Genomic DNA, 20049 nt, shown 5'->3' with positions numbered 1-20049 from the left:
AAGCAGAAAGCTATTTATACGTGGCACATCTAACTTAGGCAACGGTTAACACAACGCAGCTCTGTACTGTCAATAAAGACAACCCCGTAAAATGTTGCCGCTATCGCACGGAAACTCCGTGAAAGATTTATACACAGCTTTACTTAAAAAGTCCTTCGGATTAGGGTATAAGCAAAGACAAGATCTGCCTCCCCCATCTTTATAGTATGCTCTCGATACTTCTGCAGCTGCCTCAGCTACATGCAGACAATAAGCTTTTCAGCGTGTCCGCTATATGCAAATGGTGTTTGTGGAATACCGGTTACCGGGAACTGGTGGAGATGTATTTTGACACTTTCTCTAACCACACTGCCTTACAGATACGTCCTTGATTCCCTTGAGTGTTCTCGTTGGAAAAAAAGAATTCAAGAGCAATGTGCCCGCTACTACACTGCCGCAAAGAATTTACGCAAGCAGCGAATCAGAATGCAGCTGCTTACTGCAGTAGTTACTCTGTCTAGTTGAGCGGCGCCATCAACCAGACTGCTCACACTTAACTCCAGTGACCCGGTCATACGCAGTGTCAAAGTTTTGGACAAGCTAAATCTAATTAAAACACAGTGTGGTATGCCACAGTTATATGAAGTGACCAGGCATGCCAACTCAGATGGGACTATCGGAAGGTGTTTCATCATCATCATCATTATCAGGCTATTTTTTTGTCCACTGCAGAATGAAGGCCTTTCCCAAAGATCTCCAATTTACCCTATCTTGTGTAAGCGGATTCCATTTTAAGCCTGCGGATTCCCTAACTGCATCACTCCATCTAACTCTCTGCCTCCTCTATTGCATTTCACATCCCTTGGTAACCATACTGTTGCTGTTACTGTCCACTGGTCATCTGTTCTACGCATTACATCATTACATGGCCAGCCCAGGTCCGTTTCTTTTGCTTGATGTCAACTAGGTAATCTGCAACCCTTTTCTTAATGTTACTCCTATCATTTTACGTTCCTTTGCACGCTGCGTGGTCCTCAACTTTTTCTCTAGTTGCTTTGTTATCCCCCACGTTTCACCCCATTTGTTAGAACTCGCAGTGTGCAGTGATTGTAAACTTTCCATTTTAGTGACAGCAGCAGATTGCCCGTCATTATTCGGGATTGCCTGCCGCATCTGCTCCAGGTGCTTAGCAACCTCAATACATGTATCAAGTCTTTAAGCCGCAATGTTTGCTCCCAGAACTTCACAGCACAACCCAGTTCCTTCGTGAACAAAATAGAAACTAGCATCGCGTAACAAGAAAAACATAGGCAGGCTTAAATTAACACAACATGTGACGTACAACTAGTATACGGTATTTTACAACACACTCAACAGAGCAATAAAACAAATTTGCAAATTTGATACATCTCCACAGGTGGCATTCTAAAAAATAACGCACGCTGCAATCTGTACAACATGCGGGGATTGTGGCACTGCGATTTGCCTCATCGGGAGGCATGTTCCCCTCGCGGAAGGCTCGTTTCTTAAAACAAGCACATGGAACACACACACATACACATTTACACTCGCACACAGTGAGAAAACTTGTCATAGAGAAATGTACAAAACTAGAAGAGAACAGGGGGGTGGTGTTCTGTTCCATCCAATGTGCCAAAATAATGACTGTAGTCTTCAACAAATACTTCTCTATTTTTTCTTTTACCACTTTAGATAAAATCGGCATGAAACCACTTCGAAGTTCTAAGTGTGAGGCACGAAAAGAATCATACGAAACTATGCCAGGCTCGATCTCAGTTCAAGAAAAATAAGTCGCGTGCGGGAGTCGCATGCAACAGTCCCTCTGAGAACAGTGCGTGGCAAGGCAAGATTTTTTCCGTAGGTGTGCATGAGACGTATGTACAGTTAATTACATGCAGCCGTACAGCTGTGTAATACACGAGAAAATGTCGCGCAGCCCTCGGTGCACGAAAGAACATTCAGGGCTTCGTATGTTATGGATGCAACCAGCACTGCTTTAGGCAATGCCGGTGTATTTGGCAGCAGCATGCTATACGATGCCACTTACGTGAAATTACAAGAAAGTTTATGCTTAAAAAAAATAACGCTATGTGAAAGTTGCCCACAGGAAACGCCTGTGGCATCTTTAACACATCTTTGGCGTTGTCGATGTTTGTGCAGATGCATGTGACCACATGGAGTTCCTCAGAAATCTTTCTACGATCAGTACTTGCAGTAACCACCCTGAAAGCATTTACGACGAGCTCTTAGAAGGCCGCTCCTACAGCTTACAATGACTGCGCTGTGTGTTCCGTCCAGGCCTGGAGTACTTTTATGTAATTCAATCCTTATCTGTGCTCAAGGGCAACATACAAGGTTGGTACAATGTTTGCGTATTATTTTGCACCACCATTCTGCAGTATGTGTAACCATTAGGTTCGAGCATAGCTACAGAATCGTGGGTATCCTAACAGATGGGCCACAACTCTCTCGAGCATGTTTTTCATATGTGCAGTCATGAAAAAATGAAACGTGAACAAGAAATGACAAAGTGAAACAGCTTCCGCAAGTGTTAACTCGACAACACAATTGCACATCGGTAATCATGCAGTTGCAGACAACGGTTTGGGCACCACACTGAGTGTGCAAGGTGTAATCATGCCAACATTAAACCTACCGGCAAAAACAAACGTGTTTTTAGTCAGTCCTAACCTGTTCACATTAAAATTGTCTATGACTGCATGGTCAGTTACAAAAGCTTACGAGACACAATATATGCAGAGAGAACAAATCTCAGGGAGCCTGCCTATACAGCCTTTAAAGGGACACTAAAGGCAAATAATTTATGTCAGAGTGAAAGCTCAATGTATGACGTCTAAAACGGCAATATTTTCAACAGCAGTGCCCTACCTACCGAGAAATTAAGCTAAATGTATCACACGATGAGCGCCACAAGTGGGACATTTTGGAAGTGATCTCGATGACGTGAGAGAGTCCGACTACAGTTAATCACGAATAATCAAACTAGCTGCAATAAAAAAAATAACCTTCCGTGCATCAAGAGACGTAATAAAATGCTGCTTGTTCGTTTCTGTTTGATTCATGGAAAAAAGAACCCCTTTGGCGTTGCCATGTGGAACGGCGCACGTGGTTCAAAAGTTCCGTTTTCGCCGAAATGCGCTTCGCCCTGCGACCTGCTTCGCTCACGCGGTCGCGTCTCAGTGGTAGTTTCGGTATCACGTATTGCCGCATGTGTTTTGCACACTCGTGAAAGTCGCTCTGACAGAAAGTTCGACAAAATGCCACATGCATGTGATGTTGCCGGATGCCCGAATGGTGCACGCCGCCACGCAGTAAAGGCGGGCAACGTTGGGCATGGCAGCAGTGACGTGTGAAAGACTGATTTCAGGCGGGTGATTTGAAATGCGCTAACGCGATGCGGACTACTAAAACGTGATTGTATTTCAAAATAACCACTTCCTTGGCACAAAAGTAGCACTACGAGGTTTCTGGATTGCTATTTCAACAATCAACGTCGACTTAATATTTGCATTTAGTGTCCCTTTAACTAAAATCCTACGCTTCTGACAAGGTGATCCAAAGTGACAAGGTTATACTGACAAGGTGATCCATAAAATTAGAAGTGGCACAGCTCAACAGAGAAGAATGTACAGTTTTACTAGTTGAACCTTTGCCCGGTCAACATTCGTTGGCAACTACACATATTTGTATTTTACTAAAGCAGTACAAATTCGCACCTGTTCACTAGTAAAAGTGAAATTCTGCATAAGAGCTAGTAGTTGGGATGGTGATGACTTGGAAAAGGAATAGCGCGAAATTTGGGACAAGCGACGGCTGCTTGTTTCATCTGTTGCGCTGTTCCAGGACATCGACAAAAATTGCACATGAATTTCTTTTGCAAGTGGGACAAAACATGATGAAAAAGGAACCACGAAATATATGAGCACCGTCTTTTGCAATAAGCACCATACGCCGATGAACCTAGCAATGCATAGTATCCAATAGCTGTTCAGTTTGCCCGTCACTCAATCCTTTACGTTAATGCAAGAGCATTACTTGGCTCATTGTGCAACCTATGGTCATTAGAAAGCCGTGGCAAAAAAACGGTGCGCAATTTACGTCATCAACATAGAAGTTGTGTCATCTTCATATCAAGTACAAAAATAAGTGGCCACATTGGATTCAAACTTCCGCCCCACTGGCAATGTTGCAGCTTTGCAGGCAAGCGCACTAACCACCACGCCACTGTTGCACTGTGTAATGGTTACCTCGTGCAACTGTTACCTTGTGCAGCTGTTACCTTGTGCAGCTGTTACGTTGTGCAACTGTTATTTTGTGCAACTGTTATTTTGTGCAGCTGTTACCTTGTGCAGCTGTTACCTTGTGCAACTGTTACCGGGCACAACTGTTGCACTTTGCAACCGTTACAACAGGTGGCAGCAATGAATGGCTGTGCACATGGTTGGGCTCTGCCTGGCGGGAGATCCACTAGATGGCGCTACTGTTGCACTGTGTAATGGTTACCTCGTGCAACTGTTACCTTGTGCAGCTGTTACCTTGTGCAACTGTTACCTTGTGCAACTGTTACCGGGCACAACTGTTGCACTTTGCAACCGTTACAACAGGTGGCGGCAATGAATGGCTGTGCACATGGTTGGGCTCTGCCTGGTGGGAGATCCACCAGATGGCGCTGCAGCTGCCACAGCTCGCTGTGCGGGTTCAACACAACTCATCATCGAGGGTGCGACATGCTTGAGGTGCCACAATGAGCGACAATTAATGCTCACGCATTTACAGGTCACAAAAACTGCTCAGGTGCCCCTGTAGTAGTTTCCCCGTTTCTTTCTTTTCAGTGGATTCCATTTCATTGCGGTGCGTAACACTCGCGTGCCTAGTCTAATGCCAGCCACGGCGAGCTCCAAGGAGAGTCAACCAGATATTCGCTGTAGAGCAATAGTTTAAAAATAGAAAACTGCATAGTTTCACAGCCTTGTCAAATAAAATAAGCGTGCAAACGTTATTCCACAGAATGTGAGTGACATAAGATTACACACAATGTACAAAGCGTGCCAAGCGATTAGAAGTGAGCAGCCCTTCGAACAAAACTGTGTTTTGAGGCAAGCAGCTCGCTGAACAAAACTGTCCTCAGACGGTGACACGTGTTCGAGGAACAAAGCCTTGCTTCAATTTGACTGGTTGAACAAACACACACACATCAGCACTCTTGCAGTGAACTCTTTGCACACTATTTTTACAGTGCACATAGTTTCTAACCAAAAAAAAGTTCTGCAATGCTGCTCAGTGTACTGTGCCAAACAATCCATCACATGCAGTTGCTATTCAACAAAGAGACTGTCTCGCCCACATCATGTACACACCAGCACTGGAATATGCTTAACAAAAATTAATTGGGTGATTATGATAATGACTCGCTCAAAATTTTCTTTATGCTATTAGTATCTTTTGGGTATTACCATTCGTGTCTGTATTCAAAGGAGCACTGACACAAACATTTTGCATCCTATCTTTCCCGTTGCATCAAGTAGCTATTGAGCCACTTCTCAAGGCTGAAAACCTCATTTGCTCAAGCCTGAAATGATAGATTACTTGCATAACACACTATGCCAGCAGCGAGTTCTACTAGTATTTGGATAAGTTTCTGTAGTGTCTAGTCGAAGTATCGACTTCAGAGAGCACCGAGAAATGCGGGGCCAATGGAGGTTTTTTGCTAAACACAGCTGGTCCCTTTACATGAAACAGTGGTGCGTGCGCCACACGCAACCATGCATCCATGCGTGCGCAGTTTTGACAACTGCAACATGCAGGGGCACAGTGACAAACATTGTTTATTACATTGCTAAATTCAAGTTGACGTCCATGTCGCAAGATGCTCCGTTATGTGCTCAGTTGTGCAGCATACACTTTCAAGTTGATTTTAATTATGTTCTAGGCTATATTTGCTGTTGATATATCGTAGATGGCGTGCGCTTGTCCAGGCCGAATCTAACTCAAGTTATCTTAACTTCAGAATTTTTGTGTCAGCTTCCTTTAACATACATCATGCCAACTTTGTCAATAGGATAAATTCTTGGGGCAGTGCCACTGAAATAAGCTGACATCATTTATAGAATTTTACCAGGAAAAGCCATTTGCCCATTATTTGCATCACTAAAACTTCATAAAAGCAATGACAGTGATTGAAGACGACTTAAAGCCTGCTACATTTCGTGAATTTCTCCCCAATTTTGCAAAACTGGTGCAAGCACGAATGCACATTTCATTTTGCTGTCCTTTACTCGATCACGCTTCTGATAGCAGGGGCAGCTGCATGTTTGTTTTTGTTGCAACAGTAAAAGTTGCTTGCCATATGAGTTAACTAGGCTTGTGCAAATATTCAAGCAGTTCAAATATTCGAACGAATATTACAGTATTCAAATTTGCTTCGAAACGAATTTACATTATTATAAATATCGAAGTATTCGAAATGAACAAATAGACATATACAAACTCCTGTAAAGGTCGTTTCACTGCAGTGCAGGGGTGCTGTACCGTGAATACACCTTTCCAGGGCAAATCCACACTGCCGCGAAGCCCCACTTCGCAGTTAAATGAACAAATTACTCTCACATCGATTCATCACTTTTAAAGTTTAAGAGCTACTTATATTGGCTTATATGCTCTAAGTAAATTAAATTTTAAAATGTAACATATCTTACAGGTTATCACTTGCAATCTACACGAAAGTCAAATGCTGGTACTATATTCAAAGTTGCCTCCACTTCCCTTTGAACCGAAAAAGAATTATATTTGCACATGCCATGTTTCAATTTTAGAAAAATATTGTGCAGGTTAGTTGGGTCATGACAAATATGCTAATTTTTCTTTATAATATGTGATATGTACTACTCGAATGTGATTCAAAACTATTCAACCAAATCACTAGTATTCGCTTCAAACCTAAAATTTACTATTCGCACAAGCCTAGAGTTAACGAATACAGCAGTACATAATATACATAACCAGCAATAAAAAGAGCCCCTGGGAATAATTTCAGTGTAGCTTAGTGACCAGTGTAGGCAAGAACTTCGATCGTGAAATACTACTAACTGCAAAATACTGCATGCTCGGTACCTGGGTTCAAATTATTGACATGCACAACACAAGAACAGTTCTGTAGACGCACACTGTTCTCCGCTATTTTTTTTGCCAGCCGAATGGTGGCTGCGTGTCACATTCGCATTACGTGACCAATCGGCCTGCAATCCAGTCTGCCGTTTAGTGGAAAAAGCAACCTTAAGTACAGCCAAACAATAAACCTCGCTTCAAGGCTCCTTCGTAATGTCCCACTCGAACAGGAGCAAGCTGACTGCACCAGGTTTCACTGGAAAGCTCTGACTTCGAAGTGCCTTGAAGATTTCCCATGGGGAGACGTATGTTTGTGACAATGGCACAAGTAACGCAGTGTGACCGTATCGATGGAACCCACTTTTCGCGGGCTGCCACGGTCAACGCAAGATGAGCAAGATGGCAAAACAGACAATCCTGTGGCACAGTTCGCGAGGGTCTTTCATTCCAGCCTGGGCGCAACGCCTCGTCAGGAGGCACGCATCGAGTCCGGAAGGCGCCGCGTCGCAATGTGCTGCCTCAGGTAGTCGACGATCTGGCTGTTGGAAGCCTCAAGAGCGAGGTCGAGCGGGGTCATTCCATCCTGCAAACGGCAAGAAATTAGCTGACACCGCTGATGCAACCACCATGTTGCTCTGGAAATGTGTACTTATTTAGAACTGCTTGACAGAAAGGTGAGGATGCGTTTCTTGGTGTACAGTCAAACCTTGTTAATACATACCCGCTTTAAACATACTAATGGCTCAAACGTAGCCACGACGAATTTCCGACCGAGTCTCATAGAGCCTAATGCATTTGATGGCTCCTTAATTAAGCCGCAGTGGTTTGTGCTACGCCTACCCATTAGTGGTCACCTTGTGTACCGCAGTAACTTTTTGTGTCGTAAAAGTTTCAAGCACCGCTGAACTTTCCGACATCACAATGAGCTGCAAAAAGATTTCAGTCTTTGAGAAGTGTGGAGATCGGCTTATCAATAATTCCAACTTCCACACGATTGCAATGATGCCTTTGTGGGTAATCATCGGGAAGGAACAAAGGCGAGGTGGCGGCCACTGATGAATGCACCGGTGTAACTCATCACCGACAACCTTATCACAATATGTGTCTTCAGCTATCTGCTCAGACACGTGCGCGGCATAGTGCTACTTAAAGCTTACTGCATGCTTTTAATGGGCGACAACCTGAACGTGCTGGTCACCGACCACTGCTGTCTCATTGTACGGGACTGTGTCCACTTGTGCACCGCTTCATAGAATCGAAAGCAGCTTGCGTTATGGGCTGTAGGTGCTAGAAACCATGCTACCTTAGCGCTATCACGCTAAACACACGCGTACGATACAGCAAGAGTGGTGCTGTTGTAACCATACAGCACACTTTCATTAGGCGACAACCAAAAGGCGCTCTGCCTGGTGCCAGGACTGCTAGAGTATTGTGTAGTGTGCAGTGCTTACAGGAAGCTTGTCATTGCTGCATTAACCCAACAAGCTACTCGCCGTACCTATGTGCGGTCTGCGTCATAAATGCGTGCATATGGTACAGCAAGCGGCCCGGCACTGACGGTGTGAACCGAGTAGGCGACGCGCTGCACGCAACTAGCCAGGAGATGATTGGCTCTACGCAGCTGTACCATGTTTCAATAAAACTGTGCCATTTTTCGCTTAGTACCAGTGCGTGGCACAGATTCATACACATGTATTGCAGAAAGCCGACACTGTTTGTTCTGTCACCATGTCAGTCGCTGTGTATTCCGGACCCTGTAATAGTTTCGATATGCTCTTTGGCATCGCCACCACGCTCTATCGGACAGTTGTGCGAGAGTGCCAGAATCTTATCTGCACTTTGGCAACAAGACACAAAAGGCTTTGTAGTAGGTACTTTAGGCAATATTTGCTGTGGCACTGTATTTATTTCTTTGTTCGTGGCGATGATGCACTTCAGGAAATGGGTATTTTTACTAGGTGGTTAATGTGTATTACCGTTTAGTGCCTAGTTATGGCGCGTTCGTGGCAGGTACTTATTAACGAGGTTTCATAGGGCAAGGTTTTCCCTCGAGTCTGGCACCTGTATTAACGAGCTTTCAGTGAAGTGCGTTTCCAAATAACTTCATTACAGAGTATATTTTCCTTTGCTCTACTGTTTGAGGTATATATATTAAACCTACTGGGCATACGTTGCACCATGCCATGTACGAATGATAGCTTCTGCCGCGATCCACTGTGAAGCATTGTGAAACGATGCTTCACAGTGGATTGCGGTTCTGCTAAACGTTTGAAGTAGACTTGCCTGATTTCTCAACTGTGGGTCCGCTCCCGCAGCTAAGAGCAGTTTGATCACACTCAGGTGGTCAAATAACGCTGCAGCGTGAAGGGCACTTTCACCATTCTGAAAGAAACAAAGAGCAAAAAAAAATTGCCCCAAGATGCTACAGCCTGTATGCAATAACATATTTCGACACAGCAGAGACACGATGTCTTTGTGCTTTGCAGAGCTCTGGTAGATGTAAGAGCACATCCTGTTGGCCAACGAAAGCAGAAGTGAGTGCGCTTTTGCAGAGCAATTAAAACATGTTGCAAGAGGAGTCCAGAAGAATTTATCAATACAAACTGATTCATTGTTTCACTTTAATGTCTCTTGAACAATGTAGTCTTCTATATTTTTATAATGACAATTACAGTCCCCTCTCCCTGGTCACTCACTCACGAATCACAAATTCAAAGAAGACGAAGAAGTAAAAAAAAAATGCGAACTGATGGCACAGAAGCTCAAGGTTTTACGTGCGACATACCCTCAGGAGGCCTAACGAAGCACCTCGCTTAACGAGAAGCTCGACGAGGCCCGCGTAACCTTTGTGCGCAGCCTTGAAAAGTGGTGTCGCGCCGTCCTGCGAGGAAAAGAGGAGCAAGATCTCAAGCACTAATAATAATATCTGGGGTTTAACGTCCCAAAACCACAATATGATTACGAGAGACGCCGTAGTGGAGGGCTCCGGAAATTTCGACCACCTGGGGTCCTTTTAATGCGCACCTAAATCTAAGCACACGAGCCTCAAACATTTTCGCCTCCATCGAAAATGCAGCCGCCGCGGCCGGGATTCGATCCCGCGACCTTCGGGTCAGCAGTCGAGCGCCATAACCACTAGACCACCGTGGCGGAGCAGATCTCAAGCACTGCTCTGTGAAACATAAGCCTGAGTGTAACACATTTATTCAAGTGTGAAATACAACAGTGTACATGACACACAGCGCTGTGTTGCGTTTTTCTTACTTTTTGTACGCGTCGCAAAGTGGCGCGGTGGAGATCACAAAGGGGCAAGAAGCTACATCTGTTTGTCAGCGCGTGTCAAGGACTTGAACACTTTCTTTTTTTGTGTGTGTGTGAACGCGTGGCTCACTTTCAGTGCAATCCTGAGCGAGCGTATGGGCACGTGGCGCCATCCCGTGGCGGCCGCGGTCACCATGCAGCTCACAGTGCTCAAACAAGCCAATGGCTTTGGGTTTATGCGCTAGTACTGACACGAATATGTTCAGTTTTCGTTTTTTTGCGTCAAATGAAAGGTCAAGCCCTCAAGAGGCTAGAAAAGGTAGCGCTAAGCGCGAGTGCACCATGAAAAAGTAATTGCAGCATGTTTTTAAAAGCTAGTTTCGGTTCTTACTGTACCCTGACGTCACAACACGGTATGAGCTTCTCGTCCCGTGCTCGCACAATATATAGTGACGTTTCCACGGCCGCTCCACACCGTGGCTCCGTTGGCGTCGCACAAGCGGCCATTTTGGAAGTTTTGATGACACACAAGCGGCCATCTTGGAAGTCTTGGTAGCTAACGTCATCACAACTAGCCAGACTGCTGCGTGAAGTCACCAGAATTTGTACTGTAGCCTGACGTCAAGCTAGCATTGATGTCGGTAGGTGCGCCATGGAAAAATTGACTTTAATATCAAAATAACATATCTTATCAGCATTTGCTGAGCTTCACACCTGCTCAGAGCCGTCTCTGCATACAGGAAATTTGTATGGCAGAGTAAACTCGCCTTCGAAAAGAGGCGTCAGTACTCCTTTGACTGGTGCAGAAGACTGTGTCATGCCTTTTTTGGCTCACTGAGTACCCTTTCACAGCAAGAGTTTTTTTTTTTTTGTATTATAGAGAACAGTACATTACTAACACAGCTCACACTGCATTTCTCTCCAATCTCCGTATAATTGCACTGCAAGTCATTTCTTGCCTCTGATTGTGTTGGCCATACTAATAGTGTACGTGGCCCCCCAAATCGTGTTCTGAACAAGTGGCATCCCAATGCTAAGGAAATGAACAAACACTTCAGTGCCAGTTAAAGACCACCACTGTGCAACCTGTACAACGGTACAGAATCAGAGCGATGAAATCGACACAACTCACATGCCGCGTTGAGTCGACCTCAGCACCATGCGCAAGCAGTTCAGCAACGACTGCCGTGTGACCCATTTGGGATGCGATCCACAACGCGGTGGCACCATCCTGAGGGAAAAGAAAGTTTGAACGTTCACAAAAAAATTACCTGCTAGGTGTATTACTGGCAAAGGTTGTCAAATAAGCAGATATATACTCCCTTTTCCCTTCACGACATGCCTTATGATCGACTGTCTATAAAAGCGTGAAAATTTACATCATTTGATGCCAAGAATCTGTAGACCAAATTGAAAGCAAGTGGGAGTGTTAGAATAGATTATGGTGCATTTCATGGCAATTAGTTGCAATTACCTCGCAGGCAGTTATCTAATTATTATACAGCCAGTCATGCTATGTTTCTTCACACACAGAATTCGACTACCCACTCAAATTACATGTGACAGTTACCTGTTGGCAGTGAGCATACCTAAAAAAGGTTAAAGAATATTTTGAAATTCTTGCCAAAACACCCAATGTCAAAACATCTCGTTAAACCCACTACTGCCTTCACGAAAGCGATTGTGTGCATAAAAATATTTCAACCAGAAGTGATATAAATGAACTCTGGGCAACAAGAGTGCTTAATTTACCATTAGCTCAGTGTTTGTGGTCTCTTCCTTGCCAACAGTGCACAGAAATGGCAAAAGTAAGCAGAGTCTCCAAATCAAGACACCGTGTCACAAAGGAACAAGAGGCATCGGTCACAACCACGCAATAATTCAAAAGGAGAATTTCCTTTTTACTCCATACAGTCACCTTAATGCATTTTCCCTGACCACAGAACGCTTGCCAAAGATTAAACATGCAAACTTAAAGGCCATTACGAAAAATGTCGGACGTACCGTTCTCTTGATGTTGATATCCGCGTTGAGGGCGATGAGATGAGAAACGAGATCCAAATGTCCATTTTGAGCAGCAACAAAAAGGGGCGTGGCACGGTCCTGCAAGAAAAGGCCATTGCAGTGATTTTTCTTGCTTCAGGTAGGCAGCAAATGACGAGTGATAAAATGATGGTGCTCAAATATTCAAAACTATTTTAAAAACTGAATTAAGTACACTGTTGAAACTATTTTAAAAACTGAATTAAGTACATTGCCCTATTTGATTCAACTCTCAAATCGTAACAGTCACAATTAGGAAATACAAACTGATGAGGATAAGCCATGAGCACCAACTAGCTTTGATTCTACGACTGTGGCACGTGCCATAAAGAAGGTAATTATTAGCCTCATCATTATTCTAATATAATCATGCACTGAACCAGTAATCACGGCAAAATATAGTTATGACCACGTTGCATGCTACAGAAAACTACCTCTATTCCAGCACAGTATCACTTTCAAGCATGTATTCGTATCGAGCCGACATTGGTGAAAGACGTTTCAGACTGGCTTGTTTACGTGCAACAATTCACTAAATCCAGGATCGCCCGATAACACACCTGCTTATATCTTGTTGCAGTTACACATTCTTGAAGAATGCATAAATAAATCTCCACCGAAGCGCCTTCCTTAACAGGACACTAAAGCAAAACCTTAAATAAGTTTGGACTGATGAAGTTTGTGAACTCTGTTGTAGGTGATTTCACAATAGCAGTTTAATAATTACAGGTGAAAGTGGAAATCAAAGCTTCAGTTTAGAACTTGTGCATCTTAACAAGCGCAAAGGAACAAACACAGGAGGAAGAGGCACATAAACAGGACGGGCACTAGACATCAACTGAAAGTTTACTGATGTAAAACCACGGAAACGTACGAACATGGGCAGAACCCACAAAGAGGTTCAGACGGTGTTGCTAACACAGATACTTGCAGTGTCGCTTCAGATAGGCTTTTTCCTTGGCATGCAAAAGCCAGCGAAGGCGTGCCTACGAGAACACAGGTTAAAACGTAACAAACAACAATAATTACGGTCACTTGTCTGCCCATTGTAAGGAATGTGGTTGCGCACAAATGTACAATTCCCGCATTGTTCTGGCGAAGCACAGAGATAAAGACGAGCAAGAGATTACTGAAGCTATCTGTCGTAATAGTGACACATGTGTTAGTGCCCAATCCATTGACCTGTTAGATAAGGAGACAGCCTTTCTGGTTGGCAAATGATTGGACTGATGTGGCACCACTGTGCATAGATGAATAAGGTTGATGTTTCCTGGAAATAAAGTCGTTGAACTTAGCGCACTGTGGTGTCGTCTCTCTTATGTCCTTGTCTGCTAGCGCTGAATATGTTTTTGAAGGTGTGCTTACCCATTTATCTGCTTCTAGACTGATGCAGTAAGCCTCATAGATTTCGTGAGCTTGCCGAGCAGCAAAGCTGCGCAAGATACGGGTGCAGTCACCCTTAAAGTCAGGCATGCAAAAACACCTGTGGCAGTGATCTGACAAATGACCCCCCCCCCCCCCCCCCCCCCTCTTAGCCAATGAATTGACAGCAGTGCAATGCTCTCTCAACCTTTCATTAATGCAGCGGCCAAATTGACTGACGTAGCACATTCCACAAGTAAGTGGGATCCTGTACACCACACCTACTTTGCATTCAACGAAAAGTGTGGCGTGCTTTATTGTGCAGCTAGCCTTGGCAGCCCCTTTCACACGACTGCACATACGTGCAAGCTTGCCAGGTGCCAAAAAAAACAACCGAAAGGCTGCACTTCCTGGCCACCTTTTCGAGGTGGTGGGACAGGTCATGCACGTATGGCACGACCACAGGCCGCACCTTTTTGGGCGAAGAGAAAATGAAGGTCAGAGTTTCATTTTTGAATTTCAAGCTGAAACTTCAGCACCTGCGACATATCAAATTCCAAGTTCTTTTCAAGTACTTTGGCCACGTTGGTTCAATGAAATTCTCTGAAACTTGATATGTTAACACACTCTGGGTGCCTCAGAACACAATTTAAACCGTTCTTACTGATAAAATCAGTCGTCAAAATCTATGACGTCACAGGGAGCTGGTGTGGGAACTTCAAGGTGGTGTCGCCACCTGTATTTTCTTGTTGTGTGTTTTTTCGCTTAAAAGCATCTTCTTGCGGTAACAGTGCTGCTTTCGATGTCGTGAAATTGTAATTTACTAATACGACAAAAAATCGTTTTCCTCTTTGGTGTCCCTTTAAAGCAGGTGGTACGATTGTTGAACGACTGACAGACAGAGCGGGAACGTACCGACATTTGCGTGTGTATACTTGCTCCGGCTTTGACTAGCTCTTCGACGACGTCGAGGTGGTTGCACTGACAGGCAACTAGCAGCGGCGTGCCACCATCCTTGAAAAAAAAAAAAAAAAAAGTCCAGTGAAGATACAGTTCAATTTGCAACTCCCCCACACACAAGAGCCAAGAAGTACACTGAAACCTCGATATAACAAACACGGGTATAACGAAATATCGGTTATAACGAAGTAAATGAAGAATAGTCTTGCAATACATACAGTGTTAGGAATATACGTTTATAACGAATTTTCGGATATAACGCAGTTATTTTCGTGTAAGATGTAACTTAGTTATAATGAGGTTTGAGTGTATCATCATAATCGTCAGCCCGACTACACCCACTGCAGGGCTGAGGCCTCTCCCATGTCTCTCCAATTAACCCTATCCTGTGCTTTGTGCTTCCATGCTACGACACACTCTTCATACTGCAGCAGGAAACTGTGAAGAGCGTTAGTTGGCAGATGGCAAGTGTCAAGCTATGTTGGTATGGCAACTAGAGACGTCCACCAGTTATTCTACATAAAAACACTAGCCTCCTTCACTGTCCCTAGGCACTACTGCCCAATATTGCCAGTCTACAATGTAATAGTGCCATTGAATACCTATCACTAACACTCTGGATTAGTTTTTTGCATATGACAACAGTCTCATGTTAAAAAAACTGGGTGTTCAAACACAAACACAAGAGAGAAGTCAAGACACCACAAACACCGACTACTAACAAACAAGTGAAGAGGCACACAGCTGTGGAAAAGAAGGTAGACACAAAAGCTTAGCCCACACAAGAGGCAATACCTATCAATACAGCATGTGTGGTGGTCAGTGCAAGAGATAACTCCACAGAAATTTGATTTTTTCTTTATGCAAGTTAATCGACAGTTGGCTCACGCATGCGCTACCACCATTATACACATTTTTTTCATTCCTGTGCCAGTATAAAACCACACATTCATCGAGAATTTCAGCGTGCATTCACACTCTCGACAATGTAAAGATAGATTACACTGTGAGGCTCTAGTCAGCGACTCCTTATGTCCCATTATTCACTGGTTAATAGAGTGACCCGTGTGACCCACGTACAGTCTTTTTACCATGAATACCTACCAATTAGCTCAGCTACCTGTTATTCTACGATAGCCTAGCCCTTGAACAGCACTTGCGATATCCTAAAGCATAACAGATTTTGTCATTTTTCCCTCTCAAAGAGTGTGCTCCATGGAATGACTTCCCTTACCTGACACAGATGCACCCCTCCCCAATTGTGAATACACATTTAAGAAAGTATGAAAGAATCAATGAAACAAAATATAAAAAAAAGGAAACAACTCCTTTCAATGTCGTACTTGGTACTATAAGTAGTGCACATATATTGACACTTTTACAAGAGTTGGTACGTAGGACAGGCACTTGTCCTGTGTACCTTGTGAATGTGCCTAAACTTATTTGTGCTACCTATAATTCCAAATACATCCAATGAACAAGGCCAAATACATCCAACGAACAAGGAACAAGTTCTACTCGAATTTTATTGCCTAGTACGTGCATTGCTCAGATGAGTAGACAAGGAGAGCAACGGTTCAGATGTGTCAAAACTCACCACGCTAGCCGCATCTACCGGGGCATTGTGTTCGAGGAGCAACCTGGCAATGTCCAAGTAGCCCCCTTGTGCCGCAAAGAACAAAGCGGTCGTTCCAGTCTGAAAGAATGTGTAGCGCAATTCTTAAGCGGGTCAACTAGACGACATCTCAAGGGAACAAGTGGATAGATACTTCAATAAAAAAAATTAGGAGCCCTGCCCCTACCTGGAAAATGGGAGCAAGCAAAGCTTGGTGTATGCGTGCCTCACCCACTATTTTCCTTTCTTTGGTTCTTTCTTTCTATCACATTGCGCAATGCTCCCTCCTAACTGCTTCCTTCCTCCATACCAGCGTGCTTAGCAGTGCAGCACTTCTATTGCTACAACAGTCATGCGTGAAACAATGAAATGCAACAGTGAAAGTTGACAATGAAATGTGGCAACGTGAAATGACATGTGACCTGGATAAAAGATCAGATTGCTGCACCAGAAACGGCTGATCGCCAACAAGTCCACGATCGAGAGGGCACCAGATATTGGAAAACGGTGCATACAAATACGCATGCGACTGGTGCACCTTCGAGGGCCAAATTTGTTTATATCCGCATTACTGCACACTGGCCAGCGTGGTGTTTTTCGTGAACCAAGCCACCACCCTAAATCTAACTCGTAAATGCTTCGCTTAAAAGCCTCAAGTATGCAGCATGGGTCATGCAAGGATGGCCAAACACAAGTAGAACTCTTCGGTTCAAAGAATTCATTTGGCATGTTTCTCCAATTCTCATTTGTGTACACGAAAAATGTCAGTTGTCCCGTGGCAGCCAATGCGGTAACGAGTCACTTAAGTTGCTCGAGAACACAAAAGGTATGCAGCAACGAAAGAATCGTACCGAACTATTTTCTTGAATAAATAGGTCATTTGCTAGTAGCGCGTCATTTTGTGTGCTTCTATTCAGTATGTCGTTTTGATCGCGACTTTTGAAGTCATGAATCAAAACAAACTCTCCCACCTTTTTATTGTGCCGAGTCATACCTTTACACAAACATAAAATATCCATGCTTGAATGGTTTAATATATAATTTCCGAGGTTCTACGATATATTTATGAGGTTGTTCTAGAGGGGGACTTTGGATCAATTTTGACAACCGGGAGTTCTTTAACGTGCATCTAAATCTAAGTACATGCGTGTTCTTGCATTTCGCCCCCATCAAAATGCAGCCGCCATGACTGGGAATCAAACCCACACTCTCAAGGTTAGTAATGGGACACGTTGCCTGCTAAGCTACCGGAGTGAGTTGGCTTAAAATAACAGTAAATCATGTGAAAAACAGTAAAGAGACACTCCGCAGCTTATCTAGGCAGTGATAAAGATGACAGCAAAGTTATTTCGCTTTCTTCACAGGAGTAAGGCTTACGAGGTTTCCTGCCACAAATGAGCCTTTTTACGGGAGGTATAAATAAAGCCGCCTAACACGACCTGGCGAAACCGTATTGGAGGATGTTCCGTCTCGCCATTGTTTGCAGAAAAGTAAAACAAAAAAGCGACGTGCATTCATTGTAGTTGTTCGTGGCATCTCGATTGTCTTGTCAAGCAGCTGTAGTCTGCCTAACTCTGTCGGCCTGTAAGTATTAAATTCCTTGTACGCTCCCAACAAAAACAGACCGTGCACTCAATATAGCCAGCTTGTGCATACCGAACGTTTCTAAATCTGTTCGCAAACATTGGCAAGGTTGTCGGGAAGACAATTAGAGTAGCACCTCACATAAATAATGATGGTTATCACTTACATTCAGAAAAAGATGGACGGCTGAACAGTGACATCACGAAGTCTGGCACAAAGGAAAGGGCACTTGGAGATCTCTAGACCTGACTTTTACTTTTGAAAAATTATAATACAGGGTTTAATGCGCCAATATTGCAATACAATCACATGGGATGCCATAGCGAGGGGCTCCAGAGGAATTCTGTCAACCCGGGGTTCTTAACGTGCACCTAAACCTGAAGTACACGGGTCTTTTTTGCAGTGCGTTAAGTCCTTAACGAAATGTGGCCGGGAGTCGAACCCACACCCTATTGCTTAGCAGCACTACATTAGGGTCACTAAGCTGCTACAATGGGTCGAACATTTGTTGAGATGCAGGTTTCGGGGGACACATAGTGATGACAATGGAGGTGGTCATGACAAGGCACAACAGAAGCTTACATAATTGCTTAAGTTCAAAGATTGTCATAGTGTGATATAATGTACTTACAACTCGCTTGGCTGCTGGATTCGCGCCTTGCTCGAGCAGTTCTTTGGCACAGTCATAGTTGTTGTTTGCGCACGCTATAATCAAGGCTGTCGTTCCTTCCTGTAACGAACGAAAAGGGCAGAACTGAATAATCGGCAACTAAATGAACGCATGATCTCTTGGGGTGTCATGAGATCAAGCGCGGTGTCAGACAGCGTAAACGCCGCCTGACAACGCCTGTAGCACCCATTATTGGCAAAAGTACGACTGCCTTAAATAAAATGCACGCTGCGACGCTGAAAAATGGGAGTTTCTGATGTGAAAACATCATCTGAGCCAGTTGATACAAGTTAACTCGCCGGACGAGCGCTACACAGCGGTACAAGAAAGTCAACGCGCGTTGGATGTCCACCCCTCCTACGTTAGAATATTCAGCGAACACGTCTGCAGTGCCGTTTGCCAATTCCGAAAGCAGAGCGTACAGTGCAACAAGGTCATCTAAGTTTAGGTTTTCAGTGACGTAGGTCACGAGCTTCGCGTTCTGGTTATAGTCGCGATGAAGCTAGTGCTTTAGCCGTGAGTCAGTAGGTACACGTTGAGCTTGTCTCGGGGCTGCCAACCCCTTAGTTTCAACAGCTGGCAGGCGCTCGATTCGTCAGCCTACCGAAGCAACTCTACTGAACAGGCTCTACTGACACGCTCGCTATGCGAGCGTGCGCTGCTTGTGAGAATTTTTTCGAAGTGGTGTTTAACGATGCCGTGAATTGGATTAGCTCACCTGATCCTTGCAGTCCACGTACACTTTGCCGCTGTCGAGCACGCTCACGAGGAGCGGCAAGTTTCCCTGGAGGGCTGCCAAATGCAGCAGTTGCGCCGACGGCGTCTCCTTCTGCAAAGAGAAGTACGTGAAGTTCGTACCCGCGAGGCCCTGGAAAGGCATCTTCATTGGAAATGGCCGTTCGCGAGAGTCCACCTCGCAGGGGTTAAAACACAGGTATCTAGCGGTGGCAGTTCGGTGACGACGCGACGAGTGATGTCGCGGTGGTGGTGGTGGTGCGGTCGTGATAGCAGTACGTGCAGCCGTCACGCAGGCACGACCTCATGGCCACGGCTACTTCACGGTGACGCTTGAACTGCAATCTCCAATTGACCGTCACTTAGCACCGTCCTTTCCTGCGTTCGCTCGCGCGACCACATACAGGGACGAACGTCAGCGTAGATGACACAAAGCGCGAAAGAAATCCAGCACGTCGGAAGTGGCGTCTGTGGCTTTGCGTAGAGTGACGCGAGAGAAGTGACGTCACAGCGAGGGCGCCGCCATTTTGTTTGGAGCGGAGGGAAAGGACGCGAGTTGGCGCGGTGGGGAGAGACGCCAGTCAAATTGCGGAAGCAAAATGATTGACGTGCTCTTGTTTTTTCTAGCTGTAGAGGTTAGGAATAACAGTACGTGCTCAGAGGAAGCAGGTAGTCTGTTCTTGACGGCAAAGAG

The 20049-nt window shown here is 44.6% G+C and overlaps 1 protein-coding gene across 1 annotated transcript; it reads right to left on the bottom strand.

The window, feature by feature from the left end:
* Window positions 1-1018: 1018 nt before the first annotated feature.
* LOC119372119 (ankyrin repeat domain-containing protein 29) lies at window positions 1019-19796 on the bottom strand. The gene is made up of 10 exons (XM_037642578.2): window positions 19339-19796; window positions 18582-18680; window positions 16349-16447; window positions 14707-14805; window positions 12391-12489; window positions 11519-11617; window positions 9911-10006; window positions 9409-9507; window positions 4365-7708; window positions 1019-4300 (listed from the first exon to the last, which is right to left on the bottom strand). The coding sequence occupies exons 1-9, from the start codon at window positions 19504-19506 to the stop codon at window positions 7595-7597; spliced, it is 972 nt and encodes a 323-aa protein (XP_037498506.1). The 5' UTR covers window positions 19507-19796; the 3' UTR covers window positions 1019-4300; window positions 4365-7594.
* Window positions 19797-20049: the final 253 nt, after the last annotated feature.

Source organism: Rhipicephalus sanguineus, chromosome 10 (assembly GCF_013339695.2).
Source record: "Rhipicephalus sanguineus isolate Rsan-2018 chromosome 10, BIME_Rsan_1.4, whole genome shotgun sequence".
Taxonomy (NCBI): Eukaryota; Metazoa; Arthropoda; class Arachnida; order Ixodida; family Ixodidae; genus Rhipicephalus; species Rhipicephalus sanguineus.
The sequence above is the reverse complement of the archived record's forward strand: the minus strand, read 5'-3'. Positions and strand labels throughout refer to the sequence as shown.